This window comes from Drosophila melanogaster, chromosome 3R (assembly GCF_000001215.4).
Source record: "Drosophila melanogaster chromosome 3R".
Lineage (NCBI taxonomy): Eukaryota > Metazoa > Arthropoda > Insecta > Diptera > Drosophilidae > Drosophila > Drosophila melanogaster.
Window position 1 is genome coordinate 17,705,614 of NT_033777.3, and position 27,751 is coordinate 17,733,364.

A 27,751-nucleotide genomic window follows, 5' to 3' on the forward strand; every position below is an offset into this window, starting at 1 on the left:
AACTTTTGGTTATGAAAGTGATGTGGTGAATTGAATAATTCAACGTTTCGTATACATCCAAATCGAATACATTCGGTTATGACGCAGGAAAATGGGAAATTAAGATTTGGTTAGGGGTCTTAAGGTGAAGGGATAATAGGATAGTTGGCAGTTATATATGACTTCCCATCTCTTAAGATCTTGGGAGGAGAGTTTATGGCCACCTCAATTATCGCTAATGATATGGATCGATGGCGGCTGAAGAGGACCTGAGTTGATGAGAGTACACATAAAATGTAAACAACCCGCTATACAACAACGGCAACAAGAACAACATCGACGACGCGAAGGAGATGGAGGTGAAGCAAGAACAAGAACAACAATGACCTTGGCATTGACCCAAATATATGGTAACAGACGCTTTGTGTGTGATCTTGAGTGTAGTCATGCGAGTGTGTTGGTTGCATATACATGCCACATACCAAAATATAAAGGGAATGAGGGGGAAAAAACCGAAATACGAAATAAAGAAATGTGGTATGGGGCACAGGAGGATTGTCGACCGTGCAGAGCAATGTGCGAGGGCGATGGGGGATTGCGGGTGGAACAGGGGCAGGGGACTCGCAGGAGAAAGGGGAGCAGGGACAGCCACGACGGCCGCGGACATGCTGAATGAATAAATGGGGTACAAAGTAAACGCACACATCCGCAGGCACGTCACATCCACAGATGCGGCCAATATAATAATACTATGGATACTATGGAAAATTATTCGCCAAATAAAAGTATTTGCATATCGACAATATAGATAAATCAAACGACAAAATTTGTAGAATCCCAGTGAAGAGCATTGTGCATATATTCATTTGAAACTTTTTCAATTAACTGAACCCAAAAATGCTGATAACACGTGCATATGCCATTTAAACAAACAAACAAAAAAAAAAAGGAAGGGGTGGGGGTGGGGGATTTACCAGACTGCCAGCGTTGCGAAAAATAAACCAAAAGACAAAGGGGAAAAACGCCGCCGCTGCCATAAGAAATAGTAATCAAAACAAAATAAAAATCATTAAAATTCATAAAAACAAATCAAGACAGCCGTCGACGACAACAAGAAGAAAAAGCAACGATAAGGTTAAAAGCAATTTTAAAGTTAAGGTAAAGGGAGGCGGGCATATGGTTGGGATACGATAGCGGTTCAAGTTCAAGGGAACAAAGGGAGGTGTTTAGGTACACGCATATATATGTACTTATGTATAAATAGAGAAAATAACATCATAAGCCCACACAAGTATTAAGATCTAAAGAGCGCTGGGCGGAGGACAGGAAAATCCGCCAGAGCAGAGCAATCTCAACCCAAAAATGAGTACTAGAGTACCCTCGTGTGGGGGTATGAGTGCCGGTATGAGTACGAACTACGAGTGCCATGGCCAGGCATAAACATTTGACCTGAACAACTTTTGTAGACTGGCTGCCTGCCTCTTGTTGGGCTAAATGGTGGACGAGAGAATGGTGCGGCAGCGGGATGGAGGCACTGGGGTACGTTCTCTGGTTGGGAGGATGGGGGGAATGGGAATCACAGGTAAAGAGTGCGACGCCGATGTAGACGTATATGTGTGACGTCACGAGTCAAGTTCACGTGCTGTTCACGCAGCACAGTTTATTGACCCACTTTCGATGTGTATTATCTAGAAAAGCTGCCAACACGAGTAGTGTAGTGAATGGGGGACTACTGGGTGGTCCCACGGCCAAACATCCAATGAATGTGCAAATAGGAAATGTGCTTGCCCATATAAAGCTGTTATTGTATCATAACATACTATGGGTGAATGCATTACCGCACATTCGATTGGAACGTACTCATTGAGGTTTCCTTACAACTTTTATAGTTAGAGATAACAAACCATATGATTATCAATGCTTATACCAATTGTGTTTGCTAAGAAAATGTTGTTTTTGTTTTTTGGTATCTAAAGAGCAATTCAAGAGCCAATGGACTACATTGTCTTTTTCTGTATCTGAATGTTTGCTTATAGATGGAGAAATGACGGAAATGGTGTCCTTGGAGTTGCTTTCGTTACTTCTCATAGTGCATCAACTTTCTAGATAATCTTTTCACCAACAATCTTTCTTCAGAGATCGAATAAATCTTCAATCAAATCATATCCAATCGCTTACCTGGTGCGGTGAGGGCGACGCCTGCGATGGTTGTGGCGATGGACTGGGCGCATGGCCCGGACTGCTGCTGGGAGGAGGTCCGCCGGCGCTGACGTGTGGCGGTGGTGGCGGCTGCTGCTGCAGTGGCGGCACATGGTGCGGTGAGGCGGGCGGCAAGGGATGTCCGGAACCGGGACTGGGCGAGGACCCACCTGGCCAAGGTCGATTCGGTTCGGGATACTGCGCATGAAGATGGTTGATTGATTAATTCTGAAAGAGACGCTGCTATCTTATTGCTCCTTACCTGGTGCGTCGAGTAGGCAGTTCGATGGTTAGATCCGCCAGCCGGCAGACCCGGCGGTGTTGGATAGCGTTGCGGGTACGGCGAATATTGAGATGTTGGCGGTGTGTTCTGTTGCGGCGGCTGCTGTCCGGTACCTGGAGGTGGTCCGCCCGGCACAGGACCGCCGGGCTGCTGACCCGCCTGCTGTTGCTGCTGCTGCTGTTGTTGCTGTTGCTGCTGCGGTGAACTAGGATAGGAACCTGAATTTTGACCGTGAGCTGGCGGATAGGGTGACTGACCCCTGGAAGTGTTTGTCTGTGGATGGAAAATCATTTGGATCAATAAAAGCCAAAAGCAAACTTATAAATATCTAATGAACGTCAAAGTTTAACCCACTACCTTCTAGTGGTCATATGTATGTAGAAGTATACTAAGGATAAAGCTGTTGAATCGTTGAATTCATTATTGAAAATCCAATTAGCGCTTCACCACCTACAACAATTCAGTTCTTCGATTTTCAACATGAAATGTTAATAGCGAGTTTTCTATCGAGCTACGGATATGTCACGTGGGTCTTTAGAGGGTTAAATTGGAGAAGCGATAGAGACGGCACATGGGTTTTTAATTACAGGCATCTCGCTCTTTCTCAGTACGACTCTATTTATATCCTCCCACACTCTGCTATCCCCTGCAATTCATCAATTATTTGCGTTTGGCTTCGCCGATGCTTCGTCGGTGTGCGAGAGCTGCACATTCAATTTTATTGTATATATCATTTTAATCGATATTCCACAACCGATTCCCGTAAATTCGCGCCCAAATACACACCCTCTTGGTCATGTGTGTTCGGCAGCTCTACAGTGGATGTCCTCGGATTAGGACTCTCGGCATTGGAAATTTCCAGCAATTAATATTCGATTGTGCAGCTGCAAGGGAAAACTAGACAGTAATTGGAATTGACCCCGACTGCACAGACCCCGACAAGTGCCCCTAATTATTTGGCGCCCACTGTGGCGTGTGTGTACACTGCACATTCATCGCATTCGGGGGTTGGGGTGCAAGGGAGCGACATCGACGCACCCTCGGGTGTGCTGCTGTCACTTGACAGTCACAAATGCGCAGATTAAAAGGAGACAGTTCAGAAAATATGCTGCCAAAGGATCCTAAATGCAGGCAATAAAAAGTTGAAATACACCAATATAACGGCAAAGCACCTACACATTCGTTTTTACAATGTAGGGAGGAAAGTTAGATACAGAGGATAACTAAAGCAAGCTTTTTCCAGTTTTTACCTCGAATTAAATTCAGAAACTAAGGATATTTTTAAAAAGCAACTAAAACATATTTTATTAAAATACATCTTTAAAATAAAACAGCATTTATTCCTCTATATAATTAAGCTATTGTTTTGCACCAATATTAGCAAGTCAGATTCCAGAGATATTCAATGAATTTCAGTACCCGTCTTATAATCTTGGCAACATTCCACAGTGCTAGAAAAGCGACCTGCGTTGTCCATGTCCTTCCCAATCAGTTCAAATTACGAAGCTCTGTCCTGAAGGAGGACGCATAACTTCTAGCTGGGACGGGGGCAGTCGATTGCCTGCCACTCGTGGCTCCTGCTCCTGCTCCTGATTCCCTCTGCCACTCCGTGACCCGTCACAGCGCCAGAAGAAGAAATCCACTTGAGTGGAATATAAAGTGAAACTTACGGACGCACATACATGAGGATGTGCATGTGCAGAGGCGACCAGACCAGGCCAGGCCAGGCCATGCCAACGACAAAGTTGCAACAAAGCCAGGGAAAAGGAGCTCCGAGACGGAGAGGACACCTCGCTGCGGAACCTGGCCTGCACGGCAGACAACTGGAGCAGGACGAGCAAAAACCAGGCATGCCATGTGCCATGTGGCGGTGTATGTGTCAAAGACTGTCTGTGTGTGTGTGTGTGTGGGAAAGAGCTTTGGATGCCATTAATGAAAGGATTTTCAACTTGACGTGGTGCGACAAGGCGGACCAAGTCGCAACGCAGCACAGAGCAGCGACCGTCTGACATGGCAAGTGGAGAGGCGCTTGGCAAGCTCGCACAGACTTACGGTTCGCCCTCGCAAACAGAAAACCCCACAGCGGCGTACACACAAATGTAGCCGGGCAACAACATCGCTCCGAATGCCACAGCCCGGAGTAAAATGTGGCAATAAATCTAATGGAAACTCACAGCAATGAGGGAACGAACGAGGGAGCCAACCAAGACAGGGAAGTGCTGGCATCTAAGCTACTTTTGTGACTGTCGGGCCTTAAACAATTTTATTCATTTTCTGTTCAACTGTGCAGCTGTATAACCAAACCCGCTATCACCCATGGCTTAACACATTTAAAAAAAAATTACAAATTGCAATTTAATATCCCTTGAGTCCGAACTATCTATAACAAAAAACACCCTACTATTATTATACATTTGCTATAAGATTAGTTAGAAGAGATAGGACAAATTGTTTTCGAACCCATAAGGTGAAAAAACATAAGAATATTTGAATGGATATAAAAGCACTTATAGAAAGGGATATCTAAAAAATTTCTAAGAAAAAAAGCAAATATGAATATTTTAGAGACATTGCTTTTAAGCCCTACTTAAGGCATTTGTTATAATTCCCTCTGCAAGCAAGTCAACACTACTCCCAACACTGTTGGTCTGGCCAAAGGTAAGCAATGCTAAGGAAAGGAAAGGCAAGGCAGGGCAACGTAAGGCACGGAAGGCAGCGCTATATAGCTAGAATCAGAAACAGAAACAGCCAGAGCCAGTTAAGTCAGAACCAAGGGCCAAAGCCAGATCCCGTCGTTCGGGCAACGAGAACAACAACGGCAACTCCAACAACAATCGACAACGGCTACGACGTCGACGAGGATGGTTGGTCGTTCCTCGTTCGGTTGGGTCGGTCCACTGCAGGGTGACAGGAAACATGAATGGATGGTTTTCGTGCTCCGCTGTGTGCGTGTGTATCTGTGTGTGCGGAGCGAGCGAACGAGGCAACGAGAAATAAAGTTAAAAAGGAAAAAAAAAAGAAAAAGGGAAAACTCATCATGGATGAAAATCAAAAGCAGAAACGGCAACGGCGGGTAGAAGCTGAAGTGGAATTTGAATTAATGCAGCAAGGGTCGTACGGTGGCACAAACGCACACACACAGATACACACAGCCACACACTCATACAAAGACTGTAACGAACGAATGACGGTTGGAACGAACGTCGCTCGGAATTAAGTTCGGGGAAATCGGGATAGGATCGGGGGGTTGGGACGGGAACAACTGAAATTCTGAATTCAGGGCTCTGAGTTCTCGTTCGGATGGTGGTAGGTTTTCCAGCTAAAAGCCGGCTACATGTATTAAAATATCGCGGGAACAAAAACAAAGCGCAGCAGCCAAGGGAGTGGTCCTGTTTGCCTCTGTCCCCTGCGCTCCGCTCCGCTCCTCGTCTCCTTGATCCTGGGTTTATAATTTCATAACCAACAGACACACAGATACATACACACACACCCACGGGCGGAGGGCGATTGCATATAAATTGTGCGAAGGGAAAAACGTGGTAAATGCGATTTTGTGGCAGTAAAGGTAAAGCCGGCAATGGCAGTTGCAAGGGTTGTATATATGTGTGTGTGAGGGGGTGGAAAGGAACAAGGGGAATGTGGTGGCCGGGGGAAGGACGTCCCTGCTGGCTACTTCCGCTGTTGCTGCCGGCAAATGGAAGGAATTATGTGCACAGCTCTCGAACAGGCGTAATTTTTAATACAATGTCGCACTCTCCACGCGCCCATTCACATTGGCAGCAGTTGCAGAAAGATAAACAAGGCAACCGAAATAAACCAATGCAATCCGCTCCGACAACTGTCGCAAAATATTACTCAAAAATGTTGAGCGATTACCCCTGTGTGCTTAATTAAATTTTGTGCTCCTCTGCCTCTTATGATGATGGTTTTTTGGGTTCTTGAAACTTTATACTTGTCCCAACATTTCTCTTTTAGTATAGATAATACTTATGATAAATGATTAACTATTGTAACGTTTATTTAAAAAGCGAAACCTCATGATTACCTCTCATTTAGGTTCATCTATACATTAATCATAAGGCAAGATAACCAATTTGTAAATCTTCTAAATAAATCTTCTACCAATGACTGCTAAAATGTACATAGAGTTCAATTAAACAATTTTGCAAACACTTAAGCTGATTTTCCATCAGGTTGCATATAAAAACGGAAACGGCTTGCCAAAAAAGAGAGCCAGAGAAAAGGCAAATAAAGGAATGAGGAAGTGAAGGATCCCCATCAAGAAGGGACAATAACCGTTAAGGCAAAGGCAAGGCAACGGTTTTGTGTGCTCCACTTTTTGTAGGTCAAACTTTAAAGGCACTCCTCCAATACAAGCAGGCCAACCCATACATGCGAAGAAACGGCATAAACAAGCCGGCACACAGACATCAACTCTCTCGAAATAAAAAAAACACAAAGCGCCGGAGGAGGTGGAGGTAGAGTCGGAAGAGGGCCAAACAGGAACAACAAAGACACAAACGAAAAGAGCGGTTAATGCAATGCCTTTTGCCTTTCCCCAAAAAATAACAAACATGAAGGGGAAGTACCACCAAAAAAAAAAGAGGCGGAAAAGAGGCCTTTAAGCTCTTTAATATATGCCCAAAAGTGTTGTTGCCCGCCTTGCACCTGTTGACCTCAAAGGAGAATCAAACGGAACGTCAAGGATGTATGGGGAGCATAACGGGATGCATCTAGCACACTTGCACTCGAAGAAAGAGAGGGGTAGAGTGAGTGAGCCAAGGCATGTCATCATAGTCGAGCCCTCCTCCCCCCCCTTCCACTTCTACACCTCCACCTCCTCTCTTTTGACTGTGCGCGGTTTCACTTGATTTTCATTTTTATTTTGTTTTGGTTTCTGCTTCCTCCACAGCTTGCCGGCTAACCCCACCTCCACCACCGTCCCTTCTTCTTCTGCTTCTCCTACCCCAAAACAGAGAGAGGGAGGGAGAATCAGCTGTGACAACAACAAGTTTCTCTGTTATTGCCTTTGATTACGGTGCCTACTTGGCCATTGTTGTTGTTGCTACTGCTGCTGCTGCCGTTTCGGTTGTACCGATGTATGTTTGATACGTAAGTATGTATGCGAGTATATGTATTTATTGCATGCACGCGTAAGTCACACTCTGCCGGCAATTTGATTTCTTTGTTTATGCACACAAGCCCGCCGAGCGAGGCAAACAATCAAACAAACACATGACATTGGATAGCAGCGCTTCTAGACTCTTTTTCAGCCTTTTTTTTTTATTTCGCACTAGCTACCTACACATAGAGACACACCAACACTGAGCCATAAACAAAAGCTCTCGAAGGTCGCATCACATCGCATCGCATCGCACCGCATCGCACACGTCTAACCCTAGCGGATCGCTTTGATTTGTGTGCTCACACATAGATTTGTTTATATTTCTCTGTCTAATCGTCGACATAAAAGTTCGTTGACTCCCATTCCGAGACATCGCATCTACATCCGCACCACACCACACCAAACCAAACCATTCATGAAGTACAAAAACAATCGATCCTACTGCAGTGACATCAAATATGCCAGAAGCAGGCAGACCGATGACTACATAGACACGGAATCGGGCCACAAATATGAGTTTGTTGGGCTGCGGCGGGTTAGCCCCCTAACTACCACACTACCCCACTAATAAAACAATTAACCGGTTTCCGTTTAATTCAAAACGTGAAAAAATCATATCACGTGCTTCTCCATTGGGGCCAACAAACCAAGCAAACCAAACCAAACACCAACTTCAAGCGCATTATCGCTTGACACAACTGATAGGCAAATTCTTGATATCAGGGATTACAAAGAGTAAAACACAAAACGAACTGTGAAAAAAATCTACAGGTACTACAAGTTCATAACCAACCAAAAACATTATATTTCTGTTTATCCATTAAAACGTATAAGGTGTGGGTTGTGGGTCGGTGTGTCCATTAGTTAAATTGTATAGGATTGTATGTTTTCACACGAGCGACTTTTTACGGTATCTTTATGTTCCGTATAACACTTTTTTACATTCGCTTTTAATACTATGGAGTTATATCGACTGATAAAAATGGCTTGACTCATTACTATATTACTGTTTGATATATGTTTTTTGTTGTCTATAATTATAGTCATGTCAAGAAAACAGTAAGAAATAACTACTTCATTAACTGTGTAACAAACCCCTTTCCATCTTTTGCAAGTTTTGAGTAGTAGTATCCACTTCTTTCTTTTAACGTTTAACACTAACAATGCAATGATAAGCTTTAAAATTATTCCAATCAGACACGAGGCCAACAGGCCGTCGATAATGTTGACATGAAGGGGACAGGAAACCCTAAAAACCCTAAAGAATGTGAATGAATACCTCAACATTTTTGTGTACGAAACTCTTTCTTGTTATTCCGCTGCTTCTTCTTCTTTGTCTTCTTATTTTACCGTTGCGGTGCGGCCTTTTGTTGTTATTGTTTTGCGGCGGCAAGTGCCGGTTCTCTGCTGTCCGTCTCCCTCACTCTCACCCGGCTTCGCCCAGTAACAACAACTAAAGCACAACAACACCCGGCACTTAAACAGCGAATTTTCAAGGGGATGGGGGTATCTACAGGAGGAGGAGGAGCAGGGAACTAAGTGGGAGGGGCGGGCGAAAAAGGCGCGGAATCTGAGTACAATGTTTTTACGTTATGTGTGTCAGTGTGTCTGCCGCTTCTGCCCCTTTTTTATATTCTTTCCTTCGAGTGGGACTTGGCAAATCCTCAGTGAACTGAATGAAGTGCGACCAAGACGAAACCCTAAAAAGTAACAGTAAATATTGCAGCCTCCCTCCCACGCACACACACATACACACACACTCCCAAACGAATACATGTGCACAAAACGTGACGAGCCCCTCTCCATGGAATGAGTGGGCAGTGGGTGTGTGGAGTGCGGTGGGGTAGGAGATTGGGGGAGGGAGATAGCTAGCACAAAGCCACCAGCGACAACCGCACCAACAACAGCATGAAACACATGCCGTGGAGGCCTGCACATGGAAATACTCCAGTAAGTAAGTGTGTGTGGGTTTGGGGTCGATGGAATCAAAATCAGTGTCAATGTCAAGACAGCTCTAAAATAAAAAAAAAATACATAAGGAAACCCCTGGCGATAAGATTCTTGGTATTCAGTCTTTAAGAGGTTGCCTTTAGGCACAATGACACCATTTCTGGTGCAACAACTAGATCATTTAATATTCTTTTCGGAAAATGGTTATTTTGTTACAGAATACACAACATTTATTGTGTCCTTTTCATTAAGTTTCTATCCTGGAAGGCGTTTAAGCTACCATCCAGTTTTTCGTTACTTTAAAGCCGAAGGTTGCCCCCGCAATATTGAGAATAAATATGAAATAAGATACTATAACTTGAAAAGACAACCGCATTTTCTATTTTCGGAAGCTGTGAATTAAAACGAATCATAAAAACACTGCTTTTGGTAAATACTTCAAGGCATTCCTAAACAACGTATTACACCGGAACAAAGTATTTACAACTATTTCAAGTTCGGAGACTATTTAAGCCGAATACTCTTGACTTTTAGATGTATCTTCCACAATATCTTGTATCTACAGAACTTTCAAACATTTTTATGGACTTGCAATGATTTCTCGTGAACGCAACTAAATATACCTTTCAATTTACAACTTTTCTATCCCAAAAAAGCATGTTATCCTTGTTATCCCCAAATATCCCCTTTTTGATCACTTACCGGTGGTGGTGTCCTGTACTGCTGTGACGGTCCCAGTTGCGGACTGTAGGGCCTTGGTGGCGGTGCCCAGCCGCCCTGTTGCCCTCCGTACGGCGATGGCTGGTGCTGCGGTGGCGGCGGTCCATGTCCTGGTGGAGGGGGTCCACCGGCCTGCTGTTGCTGAGCCGCCGCTGCCGCTGCCGCCGAAGCGGCCGCCTGCTGGGGATCGTAGGTGTTGGCGTAGCGATGCTGCGGCGGAGGCGGCGGATTCGAGGACTGAAGCAGAGAGTTTAACGTTGGCGTGGGTCCCTGCGGAGGCTGACCGGGTATGTAGCGCTGCTGGGGCGGACGATTAGGTGAGCCACCGGGCCCCGGTTGCTGCGGGGGTTGCTGTTGAGGATGTGGCTGTTGTTGTTGTGGAGGCTTTCCACCTGGCAGCGGCTGGCCATAGCGATATGGATCCATGTTGGGATCGGCGTGGTAGCGACCATACGCCGGATGTGGATGAGGCGGCGGCAAGTGAGTGTACTCCTCCTTGACACCGGGCGCATGCTCAGGTGCTCCTCCGGGCGGTGGTGGTGCAGGTCCGCCGTGGTGCTGCTGTTGCTGCATATGGGGTGGTGGCGGATGCTGCTGTTGCTGCTGGTGCAGATGATGATAGTGCATGACTGCAGCTGGGTCCGGTCCTGGTGGTCCTCCAGGACCAGATCCTGGGGGCGGTGGTGCGCCGTATGGATGTGGGGCAACATTTTGTTGTTGCTGCTGGATGCTGGGATCGCTACCGTTGTTGCTGTTGTTGTTGGGTGTGGGCGGGCCCGAGGTTGGCGGTGTAGCGGCACCAGGAGCCGCTCCAGCCGATGGGGGCGTGGCAGCAGGGGCGGGAGCGCCACCTTGCTGCTGCTGCTGTGTTTGCGGCGACTTTATTTTCTCATTCATGGCTGCTCATCGGCTTCTGGCTGCGCTGCTCCCGATCTCCCAGATTTTCCGGATCGGATTTTCCCAGATGTGTGGCGGCTACTGATGGAACACCGGTAACCACCAACAACAACAACGCTGACGCTGATGATGACGACGACTGCAGCGGCGAGTTTGAGGTTATGTTAGCTGCAAGTTATCAAAAACGGGGGATTAGCATTTGGCAAAGGGGGTCTGGCTTATTAAAGGGGGCAGTCCTATATCACTGGGCCTAAATCGAGCGGGTTAAACATAAATAATTTGTACTCGTTCGTGGGCTGTTGTGTATTGAAAAGTCCGCTACTAACACACGCACACACATGCTCACTCGAACAGGCAGCACCAATACCACAACAATTTATTTTCCGCCGCGTACGGTGGGCAAATCGTAGTGCGTTGACAACCCTGCCGCAACCGCTCTCGCAGTTTGAGCGCATCCACTCTCGTTGGCGCTCTCGCTCTCTCTTTTCACATTTGGCGGCTATACACGCACACGCCGTATCCCTTTCCGTCTCACTTGCACTTGCTCGCCATCCAGGCTGAAGGCATATGGCGCTCTCGCTCGCTCGCTCACTCTCTCCCTTGCTCGCTTTATTAGTTTCTGTGTGAAACGAATGAAACGGGCAGCACAGTAATGATTTTTTCGTAATTATTTTCTATGCCGATTTTTCGCGTTTACACAGCACTGGAATGGAATGGACGAGGGGGCATCATCTCACAATTGTTTAACTTATTTTCTTTTCGTGAGTGGGAGAGAGAGGGGGGCTAACGCTTAAGATTTATAAATAATTGCCGCGCCTGCTTGGCCGCGTTTGTTGCGCGTTCACTTTTGGCCGCTGCCGTTGTCTTGAGAGGCTCTCTTTTTTTGTTCGGCTGCTTGCGTTTTCCTGCGGTTTTTCGCCAAGTGTTTATGAAGATGATGATGATGCAAGGATTCGACATCCAATCATTTGCATATGTATACACACACGCACTCACTCGCACACACACTCACACAGCCTCCAAAGTGCATCGTCGAGAGGAGAGAAACTGAATTTTTCACTCGCCCTCGGGCGAAAGTCCGGCGGCAGATTTGTTGTTGGGCCAAGAAGACTCAATATATATTTTGCGGGGCGCTTTGGTTTTTGGGGCTTTTCTTAACCAGAAATCTACATACACGCACACCACTTACACATAGAAGAATATTCACGCATTGACGACCGTCCACAGACTGGCTATATATACTAAAAACGAACTCGCGTGAGAAGACAGGGACAGGGCAGCAAACTCGGTATACGAACGGAACGAAATGAAACGATTCAAGTAGTAGTGTATGCAAGTCTTGTCTGTCTGCGCCTGGCGTTCTTTTCTCTTCTTTTTTTCGATGGTTTTTCGCCAGGCTGGGCGCTGCCAAAACGCTGATACGGCGGCCACAATCACACGCGGCTAATCGCCAGTTGGGCCCTGCACAGGCTGCACATACTTTTCACTATTAATGCGCTGTATTTCACTTATTTTTCGAACAAATTCGCAGCATGACGAAGAAGCGAGCCTGTACAAGATTAGAGCGGGTAGCACGCACGATAGTATCGATACGTACGAGTATTTGGCACTGCGATACATTATCGGTGCTCGTTTCGATAGCCCCCGATAGCTCTAGCACGAAATTTTATCGCTTTATCCATATTTTATACTATTTTTATTTATTGGACTTCAATGAATATTTATTTTACGTTCTGGTTCGCTTTTTAAATATATATGGTAATCAATAGCTGGCGAATTAGCGATATTTGAGTGTGACGCAAAAATGAGTTGGCATCGATATCGATTTCTCGCTACTCTGGGACGCCATCTTTATTGCGGTATTTTAAACGGAAACTTAACTCAAATTAAACGGCGTGCTAAAATTTTCCATTTTTTTCGAATAAAAGCACGTAAAAGTTTGTGAAGATGTAAAAGTTATAAAAACTAGAAAGCCTTATTCGTGGCCAGCGCTTTCGTTTTAGAAATACGTCAATTTAAAGTTTTTAAGGTAAATTGCAAAATTGCAATAATTGCAATAATATAATAATAATAAAATTTTGGTAAGTTATAAGAGAGTAAATACAATTTTGAAAGTTTATACCCCCGTTAACAAACCACTTGAATTTAGAGTGGCAGAACTATGCAACTACAGCGAGTTTAAACATCGATATATTCGTGATTTTTGGTTTGCTTATTATCGATTCCATACAAAACTACCGGCATAAGCAATTTTAAAATAGACGTAAACAACATCAACGTAATTAATCCACAAAAACAAATTCTTTTATTAATTTTAATTGATGCAATACATTTTAATTTTTGTGAAACTCTAAATATCAATAGTCGCCCTATGCATTGATCATTGTCACAAACATTGTTAAAATTTATTAAATTTATTTTGGTAGAACACTAGGTTTTCGATTTACTGGCTTCCGGATTTTTACTCATAGGTTTTAAAAATATTTTTTGCCAAGGATATCAACTAAAAAAATATTTGTTTATTTTTTTATAATATTAATGAAATTCTATATTGAACATTTTTATTTTTTGAACTGCTTGCACAATTTGCTAATAAGAGAAGTTGCGCTTAACAGTAAAATGTTACTGACATTAACAGCACACGTACGAGAATTACAGTACACTGCTTTCGACTTGCTGTGATATCGAGCATTCCTGGTATCGAGTGCAAAATGGCGGCATTTTAAGTTCAATTTAACACGATTAGGTTGAGCTTGTCGATTCTTTTTTAAGTATAAGCCAACAAATGTTTCATTAAACGCATAATGAGTCGCATTTTATTTATTTTGTTGCTACTTATTGTGACGCAACTGAGCGAGTTGCAGGCGGCAGCATTTTCTGTGCGCCAAAATCGTTTTGATGAAGTTCCTGATTTGCAGACTCCTGCACCTCTGGCCACTTCCACTGAATCTTCTAAGAAACCCGAAAAAGGTTGGTTACATATGTACGTTTAGTGATATAAATTGAATATCTCGGCAATTTCAAAATGGCGTAAAGGGTGAAAGTGTTCTTGTCCGCTCTCTGTGAATATAAGTTACGGTTAATCGCTCTACACTGAAAACAACTGCATAAAAAACTTTCATATTTACATAATTAACAAAATCAAATTTTTGTAAAATTAAATACAATATAATATAAAAGTATAATTGTTTCTTCAATTTTAAAATTATATTTTTATGGTTATTTTTATTTCGTAAATTGTACAAATTTGGTCTTTCTGTGTAGCTACCAGTGGTCTGCTGAAAAAATGCCTTCCCTGCAGCGATGGTATAAGATGCGTGCCCCAAATCCAGTGTCCCGCCCACGTTCGCATGGAAAGCCATGAAAAGCCCCAAATTTGCGATCTCCCGGCTGGAAAATTCGGCTACTGCTGCGAGACTGGACAGAATCACACTGCTCCCAAGCCGGAGACCTCTCCCAAGGAGCGTCGATCCGGATTTCCCACCATTCTGTCACCCGCAGTTTTGGATGAGGCGCGTCGCAATTTCGAGCACTTGATGCATGGAGTTGCGCAGATTCCGGTGCGCCGTGGCTTTCCCGATTTTGCCCATGGCCTGGTTTTCCACTCGACGGCCAAGGATGACCTTCACAACTTCGCCATATCGAACAGTGCCATTGAACAAGTGATGACCACCCAGTTGTTTGGGAAGAAGGAGCAGGTGCCCGTAGAAGATTTCATCACCAACAATGTGCCCATCAAGTTCACTGAGACTCCGCTGGCACACCATTGCCAACCGCCCCCAGTTTGCGGCAATATTCGGTCTGTTTATCGCAGCATGGACGGCACTTGCAATAATCCAGAACCACAGAGATCTCTGTGGGGTGCTGCTGGTCAACCGATGGAGCGCATGCTGCCCCCCGCCTATGAAGATGGTATCTGGACACCGCGTGCTCACTCTTCTGACGGCACTCCGCTGTTGGGCGCCCGTAAAATCTCACGAACTCTGCTCTCGGACGTTGATCGTCCTCATCCTAAGTACAATCTTATGGTGATGCAGTTTGGACAAGTCTTGGTAAGTAATCAAGTAAAAGCCACCTATTAGTGAAAGCTTAATAAAGAAATCACATGGATCTATACATATGGGTGGGGGGCCAATAAACTAGTTCTTTGGTTAATAAATAAAGTTAATATATTCATTTTCCAGGCTCATGACATTTCACAAACTTCTTCAATCCGGCTCGAGGATGGCAGCCTGGTGCAATGCTGTTCCCCCGAAGGAAAAGTAGCTCTCAGTCCTCAGCAAAGCCATTTTGCCTGCATGCCGATCCACGTTGAGCCGGATGATGAGTTCTTTTCAGCTTTTGGAGTGCGTTGTTTGAACTTTGTTAGATTGTCTTTGGTGCCTAGTCCCGACTGCCAACTCAGTTACGGCAAACAGCTGACCAAGGTGACACACTTTGTGGACGCCTCGCCGGTCTATGGATCGAGTGATGAAGCATCTCGTAGTTTAAGAGCCTTCCGCGGGGGCCGATTGCGAATGATGAATGATTTTGGTCGTGATCTGCTGCCCTTGACAAACGACAAGAAGGCATGTCCCAGTGAGGAAGCCGGAAAGTCCTGTTTCCATTCGGGTAAATCACTATTAAGCAATGTGTTTCTTATTATTAATTCTTTAATAACATATTTAACACGATTAGGTGTTATTCACTGCTCTTACTTCCATTATTGCTGATGCGGTTCTTTTTCCTTCTACATTTAGGAGATGGCCGAACAAACCAGATCATATCCCTGATCACCCTTCAAATTCTGCTTGCCCGAGAGCACAACCGTGTAGCCGGTGCACTACACGAACTAAATCCGTCAGCCAGCGATGAAACGCTTTTCCAGGAAGCTCGACGCATCGTCATTGCCGAGATGCAGCATATCACCTACAACGAGTTCTTGCCCATTATAATAGGACCACAACAGATGAAGCGCTTCCGTTTGGTGCCGCTTCACCAGGGCTATTCCCATGACTACAATGTTAATGTGAATCCAGCTATCACAAACGAATTCTCGGGCGCTGCCTATCGCATGGGCCATTCCAGGTAAGAAATATTTGATTACTGCAAACGAAAATATAATTTTAATTTATATGTCCGATTTAAGTGTTGATGGTAAGTTCCAAATCCGCCAGGAACATGGTCGCATCGATGAAGTGGTCAATATACCAGATGTGATGTTCAATCCTTCACGGATGCGCAAGCGCGAGTTTTACGACGACATGCTGCGCACTCTATACAGCCAACCCATGCAGCAGGTGGACAGCTCAATCAGCCAGGGAGTAGGGATTAACCTTAATTAACTAAATTCACGTGGTTTGCTAATCGCTTCAACCTTGAGCAGCTCAGTCGCTTTCTGTTTCGCGGGGACAATCCGTTTGGCCTGGATCTAGCTGCCATTAACATTCAGCGAGGACGCGACCAGGGTCTGCGTAGCTACAACGATTACTTGGAATTGATGGGTGCACCCAAACTGCATAGCTTTGAGCAGTTCCCAATTGAAGTGAGTACTTGGGCAATAGCTCTCGACTGTAGTCAACTAATTCTTATGTAATAGATTGCCCAGAAGCTGTCGCGCGTTTACCGTACACCCGATGACATTGACCTCTGGGTGGGTGGCCTTCTGGAGAAGGCAGTCGAGGGTGGTGTAGTGGGAGTGACCTTTGCTGAGATCATAGCCGATCAGTTTGCACGCTTCAAGCAGGGCGATCGCTACTACTATGAGTACGACAATGGTATCAATCCTGGCGCATTCAACCCTCTGCAGCTGCAGGAAATTCGCAAGGTAACGTTGGCCCGACTCCTGTGTGACAACTCCGATCGCCTTACGCTCCAAGCTGTGCCATTGGCTGCATTCGTACGTGCTGATCATCCCGGGTAAGTGGAGTGTGCAACTTAAGCTGTGCAGTTCCTTTAACTTATTTCTTTATAGCAACCAAATGATTGGCTGTGATGATCCCAACCTGCCTTCTGTTAACTTGGAGGCATGGCGTGCTTGAGGCACTTTTTTTGCATCCACTTTTAATTTATTTATGGATATTTTAAACTGTATTTATATATGCGAATGTGCTGCCGAATTGTATATCCCCGTTTTATGTAACTGCGGCTTAACACAGAAACCAAAATAAAACTGCGATCAATTAAGCTGATTTTCATTGCTAATTAAGCGTAAATTTCTTTGTTCCAATGAATGTTTTGAGCTGCAACTCTCTCTCCGCTCCTCTTGAGGCCCTTTTGTCCTTTTGTGGTGTTACATTGTTGATTGGGTGACAAATACAAATACCAAATAACCCAGAAGATGTCATTTATTTTCGGCATCTCATTAAATTTTATCATTTAAACGTTTTATCATTTTATGGAAATGTGTTTTCGAAATATCCGCTAGCAAATGAAAAAGAAGACATTTTTCTTGGCCATTGATTTGAATAGAAAAAAATATTTTGGTATTTTAAAATAACGGTTTTCAATTTGAAAATTTCGGGCGTTTTTTGATGTTTATTGTGGGTGTTATTTTTTATTTTTTCCTTTCATGTGTATTATCACAAATTTGCAAGCTTCTTCTGTGTCATATAAAAAGTCTTGGTAAGCAATACCATTAGTATTTGAGTTTCTTTTCAGCCCATAGCACTCGTTATGATCGTACAATAACAGGAGATATATAGTATATAGTGGTTCGTCACTACGTGGACTGTCGTCCACAGTGATATGTTTGTTTCTGGCATGGAATCGCTTTGGATTATCTAGTCAATTAGTAGCTGTTCGCATTCGTAAATAACATGATATGCAAATTTCAAGCTAAATTAAAATGTATAACAGAATATTATTAAACGTCTATATCAATTCCGCTCCATTTCACAGTGAATTGTGTGTCGACATGTATCTGTGAAGTCTTGTTTAACCTTAGATATTCATTATTTGAGCTTCTATTTTTACAATCTTCACGTAAGTCATGTGAACTAATCTAATATACGCAGTTTGTAATCTCTGTCAAATGAACAACTTCTTCATTTGAAATATAATCAATTTGATTATTGAACTTTCCAATTTTTAAACGCGAGGGAGATCGAATTTATTTGTGAACCCATATATTTATATTTACTTTTTCCATATAACCATCTGGAAGTTTTCGAAGAATACAGCCCATGTAGATTAGTTTGATAAACAAAAGCTGTATATCAAAGGGTTTGGAAGTTGTGGGTGGGTGTCTGACGGAATAAAACAGAAATAAAATCAATTCGAAATTATGATATAAAAATTTCCTTCGCTAATCCATGGACACGGTGTCAACAAGTTTGTCTCACCACATTGGACTTGGCTTCATGCGACACATAAACCAACTTGTTGAATCTTATTGCACGCCTTTGGAGCACACTTTTGCCCGATTTAAACTGGTTTTATGTCTCATATTTTCATCAATTAGTGAACTTAAGCAAACCATACGGCTATCGAATATGTGAATTATAATTAAGCCGAAGCAGTGAGTCCACTAAATGTTTTTTCGAGCGCTTCAATTAACTTTTTGCGGCAAGACCAGGGGCAAGGGATTAGCGGATGCTATGCACCCACTTCCAACGCGGGGGAAGCACATACTGCGATAATTATTGTTTAGCCCAGCATGTGCCATGTGATGACGACGTTGTCTGCTTCTGGTTAGCTGGCTAGGAGCAGTCATTCTTTATTGAGCGAGTAGTGCCAATGGCAAAAAATGACAATTGAAACTCAACCGACCGCCAAAACGATTACGCGAGTCAAGCCCGCGTCTACTGCCGTCCATAGACGTTCTCATCGGTATAGGAAATGTAGAGGAAGTAGTCCTTGTCGAAGTGCTCCTGGTACAGTGCACCCATGGTGGCCGATGTCGGTGGGATCACATTGTTTACGAAGAAGAAGAGGGCGTCGTCGGGACGCAGATTGATACGCTTGCGGATGAGAAAGTAGAACTGGCCCACTGTCAGGTCCGCCGGCACCAGGTACTTCTTCTTGTCCAGCTCCGCGTAACGCGTCTTCGGCGCCTTTTCCACGATGACGGGCACACGGTCCGGATACTTGCGCCGGATCTTGTCGCCTTCGTTGCGGCGCTTGTCGAACGAGTGGTCCTTCTTGTACTGGTAGTTCATATCCATCTGGGCGGACTGGAATACGGTTCGAATCGAAACGGAGCGAAAAATGGGTTTTCGTTTTGGATTTGGTACGAAGGTCTTATGTAGCTGCCGGCCTGAGTTGCTGGGAACTATGTATGATTTATCACCTTTACTGCACAGATAGCTTTGGCAGATAGAAAAGTGCCTGCTCTTCTCGGATTTGAATGGGAAATGGGAGAGGGAAAATGTGATTGTAATCAGGTTTAGTATTCATTCCTATTCATGGAAAAGTATATCTATACCTTTAACCAATCAGGAACATACGAAATTTGTTGGAAATTCTAAATTAAAGAAGAACTACTTATATATGAGTGCCAAATTTCCCTAGGGGCTTTCATGGTGCTTACACACATATTTCTTGTATCGTTTTCATGCATCGCTCCAATTAATTAATTTGAAGTATCCCATTACCGTTTAAACTGTTAATTGTAATTGTGTCCTTGGAATCGCACTACGAATGTGCTGTGCAGGACTCCTCGGGCTAGAAACTTTCCATTCCATACTTCACTGGCGCATTTATTTTATATATTTTCATTGATTTAATTAAATATTTTGTAATACGACAAAAACTATATAAATCCCTGCAGTTGGCACCGCTCTATGAACCTTTTTTTGCAGGCCGCCCCAAGGCGACAATTGGCCCAAAGACGTTACAATCAAGGCTCCCAAGGCGCTGACCACAAGGGAGCTCAACAAGTGTATGTGCTGGGGGCGTACAACTGCGAAAGCTTTTACCTGTACCGACCGCAACGGCAACAATGCACGCAACACACGCAAAGCTGGAGCAGATGTGTTGTTGGGCTCCGTCGTCGCTGGCTGCTCGTCGCTCGGACAGCGCTGGAGCTCTCATTCCGCCATAGCTGCTGGAGCTGCTCGGTTGTTCGCGTTCGGTGCCTCGGCAGTTCAGTTTGTCGTTCTACTTCACAGTACTACTACTTGGAGCAGTTCGTGCATCGCTGGTTTCCGGTTGTGGCCTGGGCGTAATCCCTTGCAACAGGTGCACTTCAGTTCGGACGAAGACAACTGCAAAATACCTGGGATATTTACGCTTCCGGTGAGCAACATGTCCAAGAACGGACCCTTTCGATTCGTTAGAAAAAGGCGTGTGTGTGAAATAATCTTTCGGAAAATCCATTATAATTCAGAGTTTATACGCTCATGTGATGGTCGAAAAAATTGTTAGTCCCACGATCTCTCCTTTGATGTGTTGTGTGTGTTTGCTGAAAAACCAGGCCATAAAGTTATCAATTTTCATTTTGCCCAAAATTGATTCTTGATTTTAGTGGCGATTAGCCATAAACACGGGCAACTAATCTATGTGTGCCTGTGTACTGATTGTGTGCGGCAATTGCTAATTAAACTCACGGGTGCGAAACAAATCACCAATTGTATTCCACAATCCGCAAAAGTAATCGCCCTAATGGTGTTGCTTTAGCTCACCTAGAAATGTGCAGTCCAGAGCCCATTCGTTTGTGAGATGATCTGAGATTCGATAGAAACGTACGGATTTTGTGATGTGGTTACCGCATACCTGCTAATAAGTCCATGCTAATAGACTTCAAAAATCAGAGAGATTTCTTTGACTGGATAGATAGAAACGGCCATGCGCTTTCTAAACGCACAAAATACAATTTTAAAACAAATTAAAATGCACTTTGTTGGCTTGGAGACACACACACACGAGTTTTTGCGGTCAGCCAACTGGCAAAAGCTAATTTGATTTATAAAACAAATGCGTATCTGTTTTCTCCTTTTCTCGTGAAAAGTGCATAAGAAATAACAGAGCAATTAGGTAGGTAGGTAAAAATTGAAGCTTTTCTGGCCACTGAACTAGAACATTCTAATTTGATTTATATGAACAATATTGCGACTTGCGCCTAATAAACTCAAACTGACTTGTTTTACCATGTTGTTAATGCGGCAATTAACAATAATTCGTTAAAAACGACACCATAACCGTTTTTTTTTAGGGTCCAAATATGAGAGCATTGCGTTCACTGGACCAGAATCTTTGGCGTTCCTCCCACTTAATCGTGTCCGCCTGGTTTAATTACTCCAACTTGGTGTCCGCCATTCAAAGGGGAATTAGTTAAATGGAATGCAAGAGTCGTCAGAGTGGATTTAATCCAATTGAACGGCTGCTAACTATTCGGTGTTGATTCGAAATACAAATAATCAGCCAGAGCTGCCAATCAAGCGAAATATTGTGTAAATAATTGATTTAACTCATTTTCTTGGCTTTGTCCGATGGCCCAATGATAGATTTTGTATATTCAAATGATTTTTTTTCTATCATTTTCTAAGCAATGTGCGTCACATATTTGGATTTTCGTGATGATTTTTTTTTTGTGTCCAACTGCCATTGGAAAATCGGTTGCCTATTATCTGCTTCATGGCCAACGATTGCCATTGAATTCCGGCAGAGGTTCACGGTAACTTTCGCATTCCGCCGGAGGTCGCCCAGCCGTAGGTGCTAATTAACTCGGAATTCTACCTTTAACGGAGGGCCAGAGTTATAGCCAGATTGTGCATTCCGGGCGAAAGATCGACGCCATAAAGCTAGCTGGAGCACATGCCAGAACAAATATTGGCTAATTAAGAAACATGGTTGAAACATGGCGCACAGCTGTCGGCATTCTTTGAGGTTTCTGATAAGCGGCCAGAATTCAAACAGAAATAGTTGTGGTTCTGGGATATGGGCTATATGGGGATATATCCACCGAAAACTGAGCTCCCAGCCAATCTGGGTTTATGGCAGCACTAATTACACAAAACTGAATGTTTCAATTAGCGGGCGAGAACTAAAATTAAGCAATAAAACAGAGAAATGAAATTTTATAGGCCCCCAAAAAAACGTGACCCGAAATATTTACGCATACTGGTGTCTAAAAATAATACCATGGATTAAATATGAGCTTTATGCCTGCATATAGCATATGTTAATTAACGAACTCCATTCGATATTTGCTCAACTTCTGTTTGCCAGCCCCTTTTAGCCAAGTAAGTCAGTGTCCTCTCGACCATATTTCCTTGCCCATGGGCTTCACTGTAATTGCTTGCCCAAGAAATTTGCTGGCTGCTGTTCGCAACTGATTTCAATTTATTCGATTTGTCGCTGGCTTTTGTACGGTTTTGAAAATCAATCAAACACGCGTCCGCGCCTCACAACGTGACCGTCCAATTCGCGACATGCCAAATATCTGCGGATCAGCAGGGATGGCAGTGAATTGTTTGCTCGATGCTATTTAACTTTATCATCAGCTTGATGGCTTCATTAGACACTCACTGAAACGGCTCCTGGTCGTTCCCATTTCGTTCCGCACAGGCTACGGCTACAAGATGCAGACGCGCATCCAAAACTAATTAGAAGTGTTTACGGCTACGGATATTTGCAGAGGAAATGAGCCGAACATTATGTACCTAGGATCGCTGGACGGAAAAGACAGTGAGAGCCATGGAAAAGCACCCGAGTCTGTCCCAGCGGATGGGTACCACTTACCGTCCGAGGAAGGGCCTGAAGTGTCTGTCATTCGAGTTCCAGTGCCGCCTGCTTCTCCACCATCTGCTGCTAACGTCGCTGAGTGGCCGGCATTTCGTATACGCCACTAGTGCCGTCGGGGGGGCGCTGAGTGCCAACAACTGTCACGACATCCACCACGGATTCGATGTCTACCCCAATCTCACGGCCGTATCGCTGGCTCAATCGACGGACACGCCCCTGACCGCGACGATGCCACGGTCCGCCTGGAAGTGTTGTTGCTGGAATGCAAGTAATCAAGTAAGTGACTGATAGACGCACACTTTCTACTTAATTCTATATGTTTACCAGCTATGCCAGCGGCCTCCAAAGTCAACTGCAGAACTTGAAGGTTGGGTAAACAGTGAAACTAGAAGGCAGATCCGTTGGCTCCTGTTTTAGTTGAGTGTCCACAGCAACTTTAAGCCTTTAAGTTCCGAATGTCAGTTAATTGAAGTAGTCAAACAGCCAACATGGCATTTTCCACCGACGTTCATTGAGTTTTAGTTGTGATTTTGACTAAAATGAAGTTACCCACTAACTTTATTAATAACTACTAACAGCCAAAGTTCAAGATCACAGAATGTCAAAGGGTCGCCATCGATAGCAGGTCGTTGTAAGTGAAAGGCCTGCGCATTTATTTTTAGAATTATACTAGGAAACTAGGTTGAAATATGAGGTTAACACTGCTGGCTATATTATTTATTACTTTCCCAACTGCACGACTCCCACGCACCTGGATAAAAACATATTCCACTATTTCCGCAGGCGGAGGAGGTGGAGTGCCGCTGCGAGGGCGATGGACTGAATCGCGTACCGCAAACCCTGACGCTGCCCATACAGCGTCTAACTATCGCATCGGCGGGGCTGCCACGCCTACGCCACACGGGGCTGAAGGTCTACGGATCCACGTTGCTGGATGTGTGAGTTATATTGCGATGGATAGACATATCCACCGACATATCCATATCCTCATTCCATGCGTTTACTAATCGTCCTTTGGCTTGGCAGGGCCTTCACCGACTGCCTGCAGCTGGAACTGATACAGGATGGCGCTTTTGCTAATTTAACCCTATTGCGAACAATGTAAGGCTTGATTTTAAGTGGCGGCTTCAAGCGACCGACCGACTGACTGACTCACTTATTACCCTTTATTATCCTTTCAGCTACATCACCAACGCACCCAAGCTGACTTTCCTCTCGAAGGACGTATTCCTTGGCATTTCGGACACCGTGGACATTATGTGAGTCCAAATCTAGCTCTAGATGCCCCATCTGTGGGGCATTCATCATGGGGCCTTCGTAGGGTGGCGGCCAAGTTAATAAGCACACACAGCTGTGTGGTTTTTTTTTTCGGCCAGAAGATGGGGAATATGTTGTGTCATCGGTAAAAATAGCACTCAATGCCCATCTACGCGGATTTGTGCGCATTCCTACTTCAATATGTTGCCTAAATTGTCTGCTATGTCGAGCATTCCTCAAAAGCATTCTGGCTAAAAAAAAAAATGCAATTTAATGAACATGGTAGAAAAATTTATTTGTCCATCATGCAGAAATAAATATTCGATTTAATTGCTCTGCGCTAACGGCAAAATACAAATGTAGAACTATTTACTTTAAACTTTATTACACAATATTTTAATTAATCCTGCTGCGGGAAGGATGTGGGTGTGCTCATGAAGTTAACACAGTCTAACAATAGTGTCACTTTACTCCCACAGACGAATCATAAATAGTGGCCTGACCAGAGTTCCTGACTTGGGCCACCTGCCACCTCATAATATTCTGCAAATGATGTGAGTAGCAAAACCCAGCTTACCCTTTGTGGTACTAATATGTACCCTATTTTTTCCGCAGAGATCTCGATAACAATCAAATCACTCGGATAGACAGTAAATCTATAAAAGTAAAGACTGCCCAATTGTACGTATAAATGGTTTATTGCCACACATTCAAGTAATCTCTGAAGAGCTCTAATCTTTGCAGAATTTTGACAAACAATGAAATAAGCTACGTTGATGACTCCGCTTTCTTCGGCTCCAAGATAGCCAAACTGCAAGTTTAACCCAATTTCAAATAGTAAATAGTTATTAATCATGTGGCTTTTTAGATCGCTGAAGGAAAACAAAAAACTGCAAATGATGCATCCCAACGCATTCGATGGCATCATAGACATAACTGAACTGTAAGCTTGGAAATTGTATCTTTATTGCATTCGCAAGATTTAACCCTTTGTATTTGTATCTCCATAGCGATCTCTCCAGCACCTCGTTAGTTGGCCTTCCTTCTGCCGGACTTCAGAACATCGAAGCGTTGTACATTCAGAACACCCACACTTTAAAGACCATACCATCCATCTACAACTTCCGGGTGAGTAAAAGTCACTTTCTACCAAATAATTTAAGCCCAAAGTTGCGTTTTTTTTATAGAATCTGCAGAGGGCCTATCTCACCCACTCCTTCCACTGCTGCGCCTTCCAGTTTCCATCTCGGCACGATCCTCAGCGACACGCCCAGCGGATGCTGGAGATTGAGAAATGGCGGAAGCAGTGCAAAAGTGACTCCGGAACGCGAAAGGAGAGATCAACCTTGGATAACCCCTTCAATATGCCAGAAGATTTTGGTTCTTTCGGTGGCACCGACGACTCAGCAACAGATATAACCCCCATCACTTTCGCTTCCTTCGATTACATGGCCGATGACACCATGAACAAGGGCACTTTTCACGAAAAGATCATCCTGAATCCGGGTGATGACTCCTCGGCCGAACTTTGCGGCAATTTTACTTTCAGGTGAATTAATATTCTCTTCATTTAGCAACGTCCGGTACTAATAGGAGATATTATTCCCTGCAGAAAACCCAATATTGAATGCTATCCCATGCCCAATGATCTAAATCCTTGCGAGGATGTAATGGGCTATCAATGGCTGCGTATTTCCGTCTGGATTGTGGTGGCTCTGGCCGTCGTGGGCAACGTGGCTGTGCTGACAGTAATACTATCGATTAGGTAAGTCGTTACATTCCCATTTGGCCAAAGGCACTCAGAGAAACTGAGGGTCTAACAATTTCAAGGGTTCACCCTACGACGAATGCTTTTTACTGCTTTAAACTAGTTTGTTAAAGTGCCTATAATCTCTTACCTTTCCAGGCCGGAGTCGACGCCGGTGCCGCGATTTCTGATGTGCCACCTGGCCTTCGCCGACCTGTGCTTGGGCCTCTATCTGCTGCTGGTGGCCTGCATCGATGCGCATTCCATGGGGGAGTATTTCAATTTCGCCTACGATTGGCAGTACGGTGGGTGGTGCAGCTGATTTTGTGGTGCCGGCATGGATTTAGCTTACAATGTCTTCTCCATTTTCCCGCAGGGCTTGGCTGCAAAGTAGCCGGCTTTCTCACCGTGTTCGCCAGTCATTTGTCGGTGTTCACGCTGACCGTGATTACCATCGAGCGCTGGCTGGCAATCACGCAGGCCATGTACCTGAACCATCGCATCAAGTTGCGTCCTGCAGCGCTCATCATGCTGGGCGGCTGGATTTACTCGATGCTTATGTCCTCGCTGCCCCTGTTTGGCATAAGTAATTATTCGTCGACGAGGTGAGCAAGTAAATATGTCATTCTGCCCGAGCTTTGTGGTTCAAATGCTCGGCCCTCGTTCATTGCAGCATTTGCCTTCCGATGGAAAATCGCGATGTGTACGACACCATTTACCTGATTGCCATTCTGGGCTCCAACGGAGTGGCCTTCTCCATCATAGCCGTCTGCTATGCCCAGATCTATTTGTCCTTGGGTCGCGAGACACGGCAGGCCCACCAGAATAGCCCGGGCGAGTTGAGCGTTGCCAAGAAGATGGCCCTTTTGGTGAGTAGACTTCCAAACTGCAACTGTAAGGATGTAAACTTCTTCTACTACTACTACTAACTTCCTGTAGGTCTTTACAAACTTTGCGTGCTGGTCGCCTATTGCTTTCTTTGGACTCACCGCGTTGGCCGGATACCCACTGATTAATGTTACCAAGTCGAAGATATTGCTAGTCTTCTTCTATCCCTTGAATTCCTGCGCGGATCCCTATCTGTATGCCATATTGACGTCCCAGTATCGCCAGGATCTGTTCACCTTGTTGTCCAAGTAAGACGATAAGACGGCCATCGTGGTAAAGCAGATCAAAATTCATACCAACTTTGCATTCTTTCCAGATTGGGCCTGTGCCAGCAGAGCGCTCTGAAGTACAAGGATAGCCTTTCCGGCCAAGCCACCACCAGATTTACAATCCACGGCTCCATTCAGAGGCACAGCTCACTCACGTGCAAAATGCAGACTGTGATGGGCGCTGAGACGCAGAAAATGCTGAAGAACAGCGAGGATTATGTTTAAACCGAACCCGGGTATTGTGAACTCACCTCTTCCCACCCCGTTGTGATATATGATACATATATGTAATACATACATACGTGTACTATTAGTTAACGCTCTCTTCATGATTTGCTATCTGTTGCAGTATTGCTAGCATCCCACGATTAATGATATTTAACAGCCATAAGTTTAATTACGTTATCTTGTCATAATTAAGTGTTAACTCCTAAGTATATTTTAGCTAAGAGAAATATTGCTTGAAGGAAGGAGCTTGTCCCCGGATAACAACTAAGTGGTTTCCCATTGAATGGTATTAAATGTTTAGATGTACACATTTAAAACTCTAAATGTTCAAATGTTCTGTTGAAATATATGAAAAACATTGAAAAAAAAAAAAACAATTTAAAAACGCATTAAAATTGTGTATATTGATGTAAATTTGTAGTTTCCGTTTCCCTTTCATTAAAATTCAATTTTTTATTGCTAGCAACATAATTTAAAGCAAGAAACGCTATAATCGAGATACCCGTTACTCAGCTAGTGGCTCCGCAGTCCAAAACGCAGAGCTC

At 44.2% G+C, this 27,751-nt stretch overlaps 4 protein-coding genes across 11 annotated transcripts in view, besides 1 other annotated feature; 2 read left to right on the forward strand and 2 right to left on the reverse strand.

Moving 5' to 3' along the window:
- The window catches only part of osa, a 30,533-nt gene extending 17,796 nt beyond the window's left edge, over positions 1–12,737 (reverse strand). For 4 of the 6 annotated variants that reach the window (NM_169775.2, NM_206506.2, NM_079668.3 and 1 more), the window contains 4 exon segments: positions 12,343–12,737; positions 10,239–11,321; positions 2,441–2,734; positions 2,158–2,376 (listed from right to left, as the gene is read on the reverse strand). In NM_169775.2, the coding sequence (NP_732263.1) occupies positions 2,158–2,376; positions 2,441–2,734; positions 10,239–11,153 (1,428 nt within the window). In that variant the 5' untranslated portion in view covers positions 11,154–11,321; positions 12,343–12,737. 6 annotated transcript variants of the gene reach the window in all.
- Positions 12,738–13,840: 1,103 nt separating this feature from the next.
- Positions 13,841–17,342, forward strand: Pxt (Peroxinectin-like). Its single transcript, NM_142391.5, has 8 exons — positions 13,841–14,123; positions 14,418–15,205; positions 15,338–15,764; positions 15,893–16,220; positions 16,282–16,456; positions 16,519–16,677; positions 16,732–17,051; positions 17,107–17,342. Exons 1-8 carry the CDS (start codon positions 13,958–13,960, stop codon positions 17,171–17,173), a joined length of 2,430 nt encoding a protein of 809 aa, NP_650648.3. The 5' UTR covers positions 13,841–13,957; the 3' UTR covers positions 17,174–17,342.
- A 1,454-nt stretch (positions 17,343–18,796) lies between these two features.
- Atg8b (Autophagy-related 8b) lies at positions 18,797–19,450 on the reverse strand. 2 transcript variants are annotated; one of them, NM_001316551.1, is made up of 1 exon: positions 18,797–19,450. In NM_001316551.1, exon 1 carries the CDS (start codon positions 19,295–19,297, stop codon positions 18,935–18,937), a length of 363 nt encoding a protein of 120 aa, NP_001303480.1. In that variant the 5' UTR covers positions 19,298–19,450; the 3' UTR covers positions 18,797–18,934. The 2 variants fall into 2 exon arrangements, with proteins under 2 accessions (NP_001303480.1, NP_650649.1); NM_142392.3 differs by having other exon boundaries at positions 18,823–19,431.
- A 713-nt stretch (positions 19,451–20,163) lies between these two features.
- Positions 20,164–27,594, forward strand: Lgr1 (Leucine-rich repeat-containing G protein-coupled receptor 1). Of its 2 annotated transcripts, none has more exons than NM_169777.2 (17): positions 20,164–20,369; positions 22,641–23,093; positions 23,601–23,755; positions 23,844–23,918; positions 23,999–24,076; positions 24,554–24,628; positions 24,690–24,755; positions 24,819–24,887; positions 24,943–25,017; positions 25,085–25,202; positions 25,262–25,623; positions 25,687–25,839; positions 25,981–26,126; positions 26,198–26,426; positions 26,495–26,690; positions 26,761–26,957; positions 27,026–27,594. In NM_169777.2, the coding sequence occupies exons 2-17, from the start codon at positions 22,770–22,772 to the stop codon at positions 27,201–27,203; spliced, it is 2,496 nt and encodes an 831-aa protein (NP_732265.1). In that variant the 5' UTR covers positions 20,164–20,369; positions 22,641–22,769; the 3' UTR covers positions 27,204–27,594. The 2 variants fall into 2 exon arrangements, with proteins under 2 accessions (NP_732265.1, NP_524393.2); NM_079669.3 differs by having other exon boundaries at positions 22,711–23,093.
- Positions 27,595–27,702: 108 nt separating this feature from the next.
- Positions 27,703–27,725: a mobile genetic element.
- Between the last annotated feature and the right edge of the window lie 26 nt (positions 27,726–27,751).

What these genes read in the sequence shown, in the direction of transcription:
- Pxt (NM_142391.5), top strand. Translation starts at nt 13,958, where the DNA reads ATGAGTCGCATTTTATTTATTTTGTTGCTACTTATTGTGACGCAACTG. An exon ending in TTCTAAGAAACCCGAAAAAG is followed by an intron (nt 14,124 to 14,417) that starts GTTGGTTACATA and finishes CTTTCTGTGTAG; the next exon opens with CTACCAGTGGTCTGCTGAAA. An exon ending in TGCAGTTTGGACAAGTCTTG is followed by an intron (nt 15,206 to 15,337) that starts GTAAGTAATCAA and finishes TTCATTTTCCAG; the next exon opens with GCTCATGACATTTCACAAAC.
- Atg8b (NM_001316551.1), bottom strand. Translation starts at nt 19,297, where the DNA reads ATGGATATGAACTACCAGTACAAGAAGGACCACTCGTTCGACAAGCGC.
- Lgr1 (NM_169777.2), top strand. Translation starts at nt 22,770, where the DNA reads ATGGAAAAGCACCCGAGTCTGTCCCAGCGGATGGGTACCACTTACCGT. An exon ending in CATCCATCTACAACTTCCGG is followed by an intron (nt 25,203 to 25,261) that starts GTGAGTAAAAGT and finishes TTTTTTTTATAG; the next exon opens with AATCTGCAGAGGGCCTATCT. An exon ending in TGCGGCAATTTTACTTTCAG is followed by an intron (nt 25,624 to 25,686) that starts GTGAATTAATAT and finishes TATTCCCTGCAG; the next exon opens with AAAACCCAATATTGAATGCT.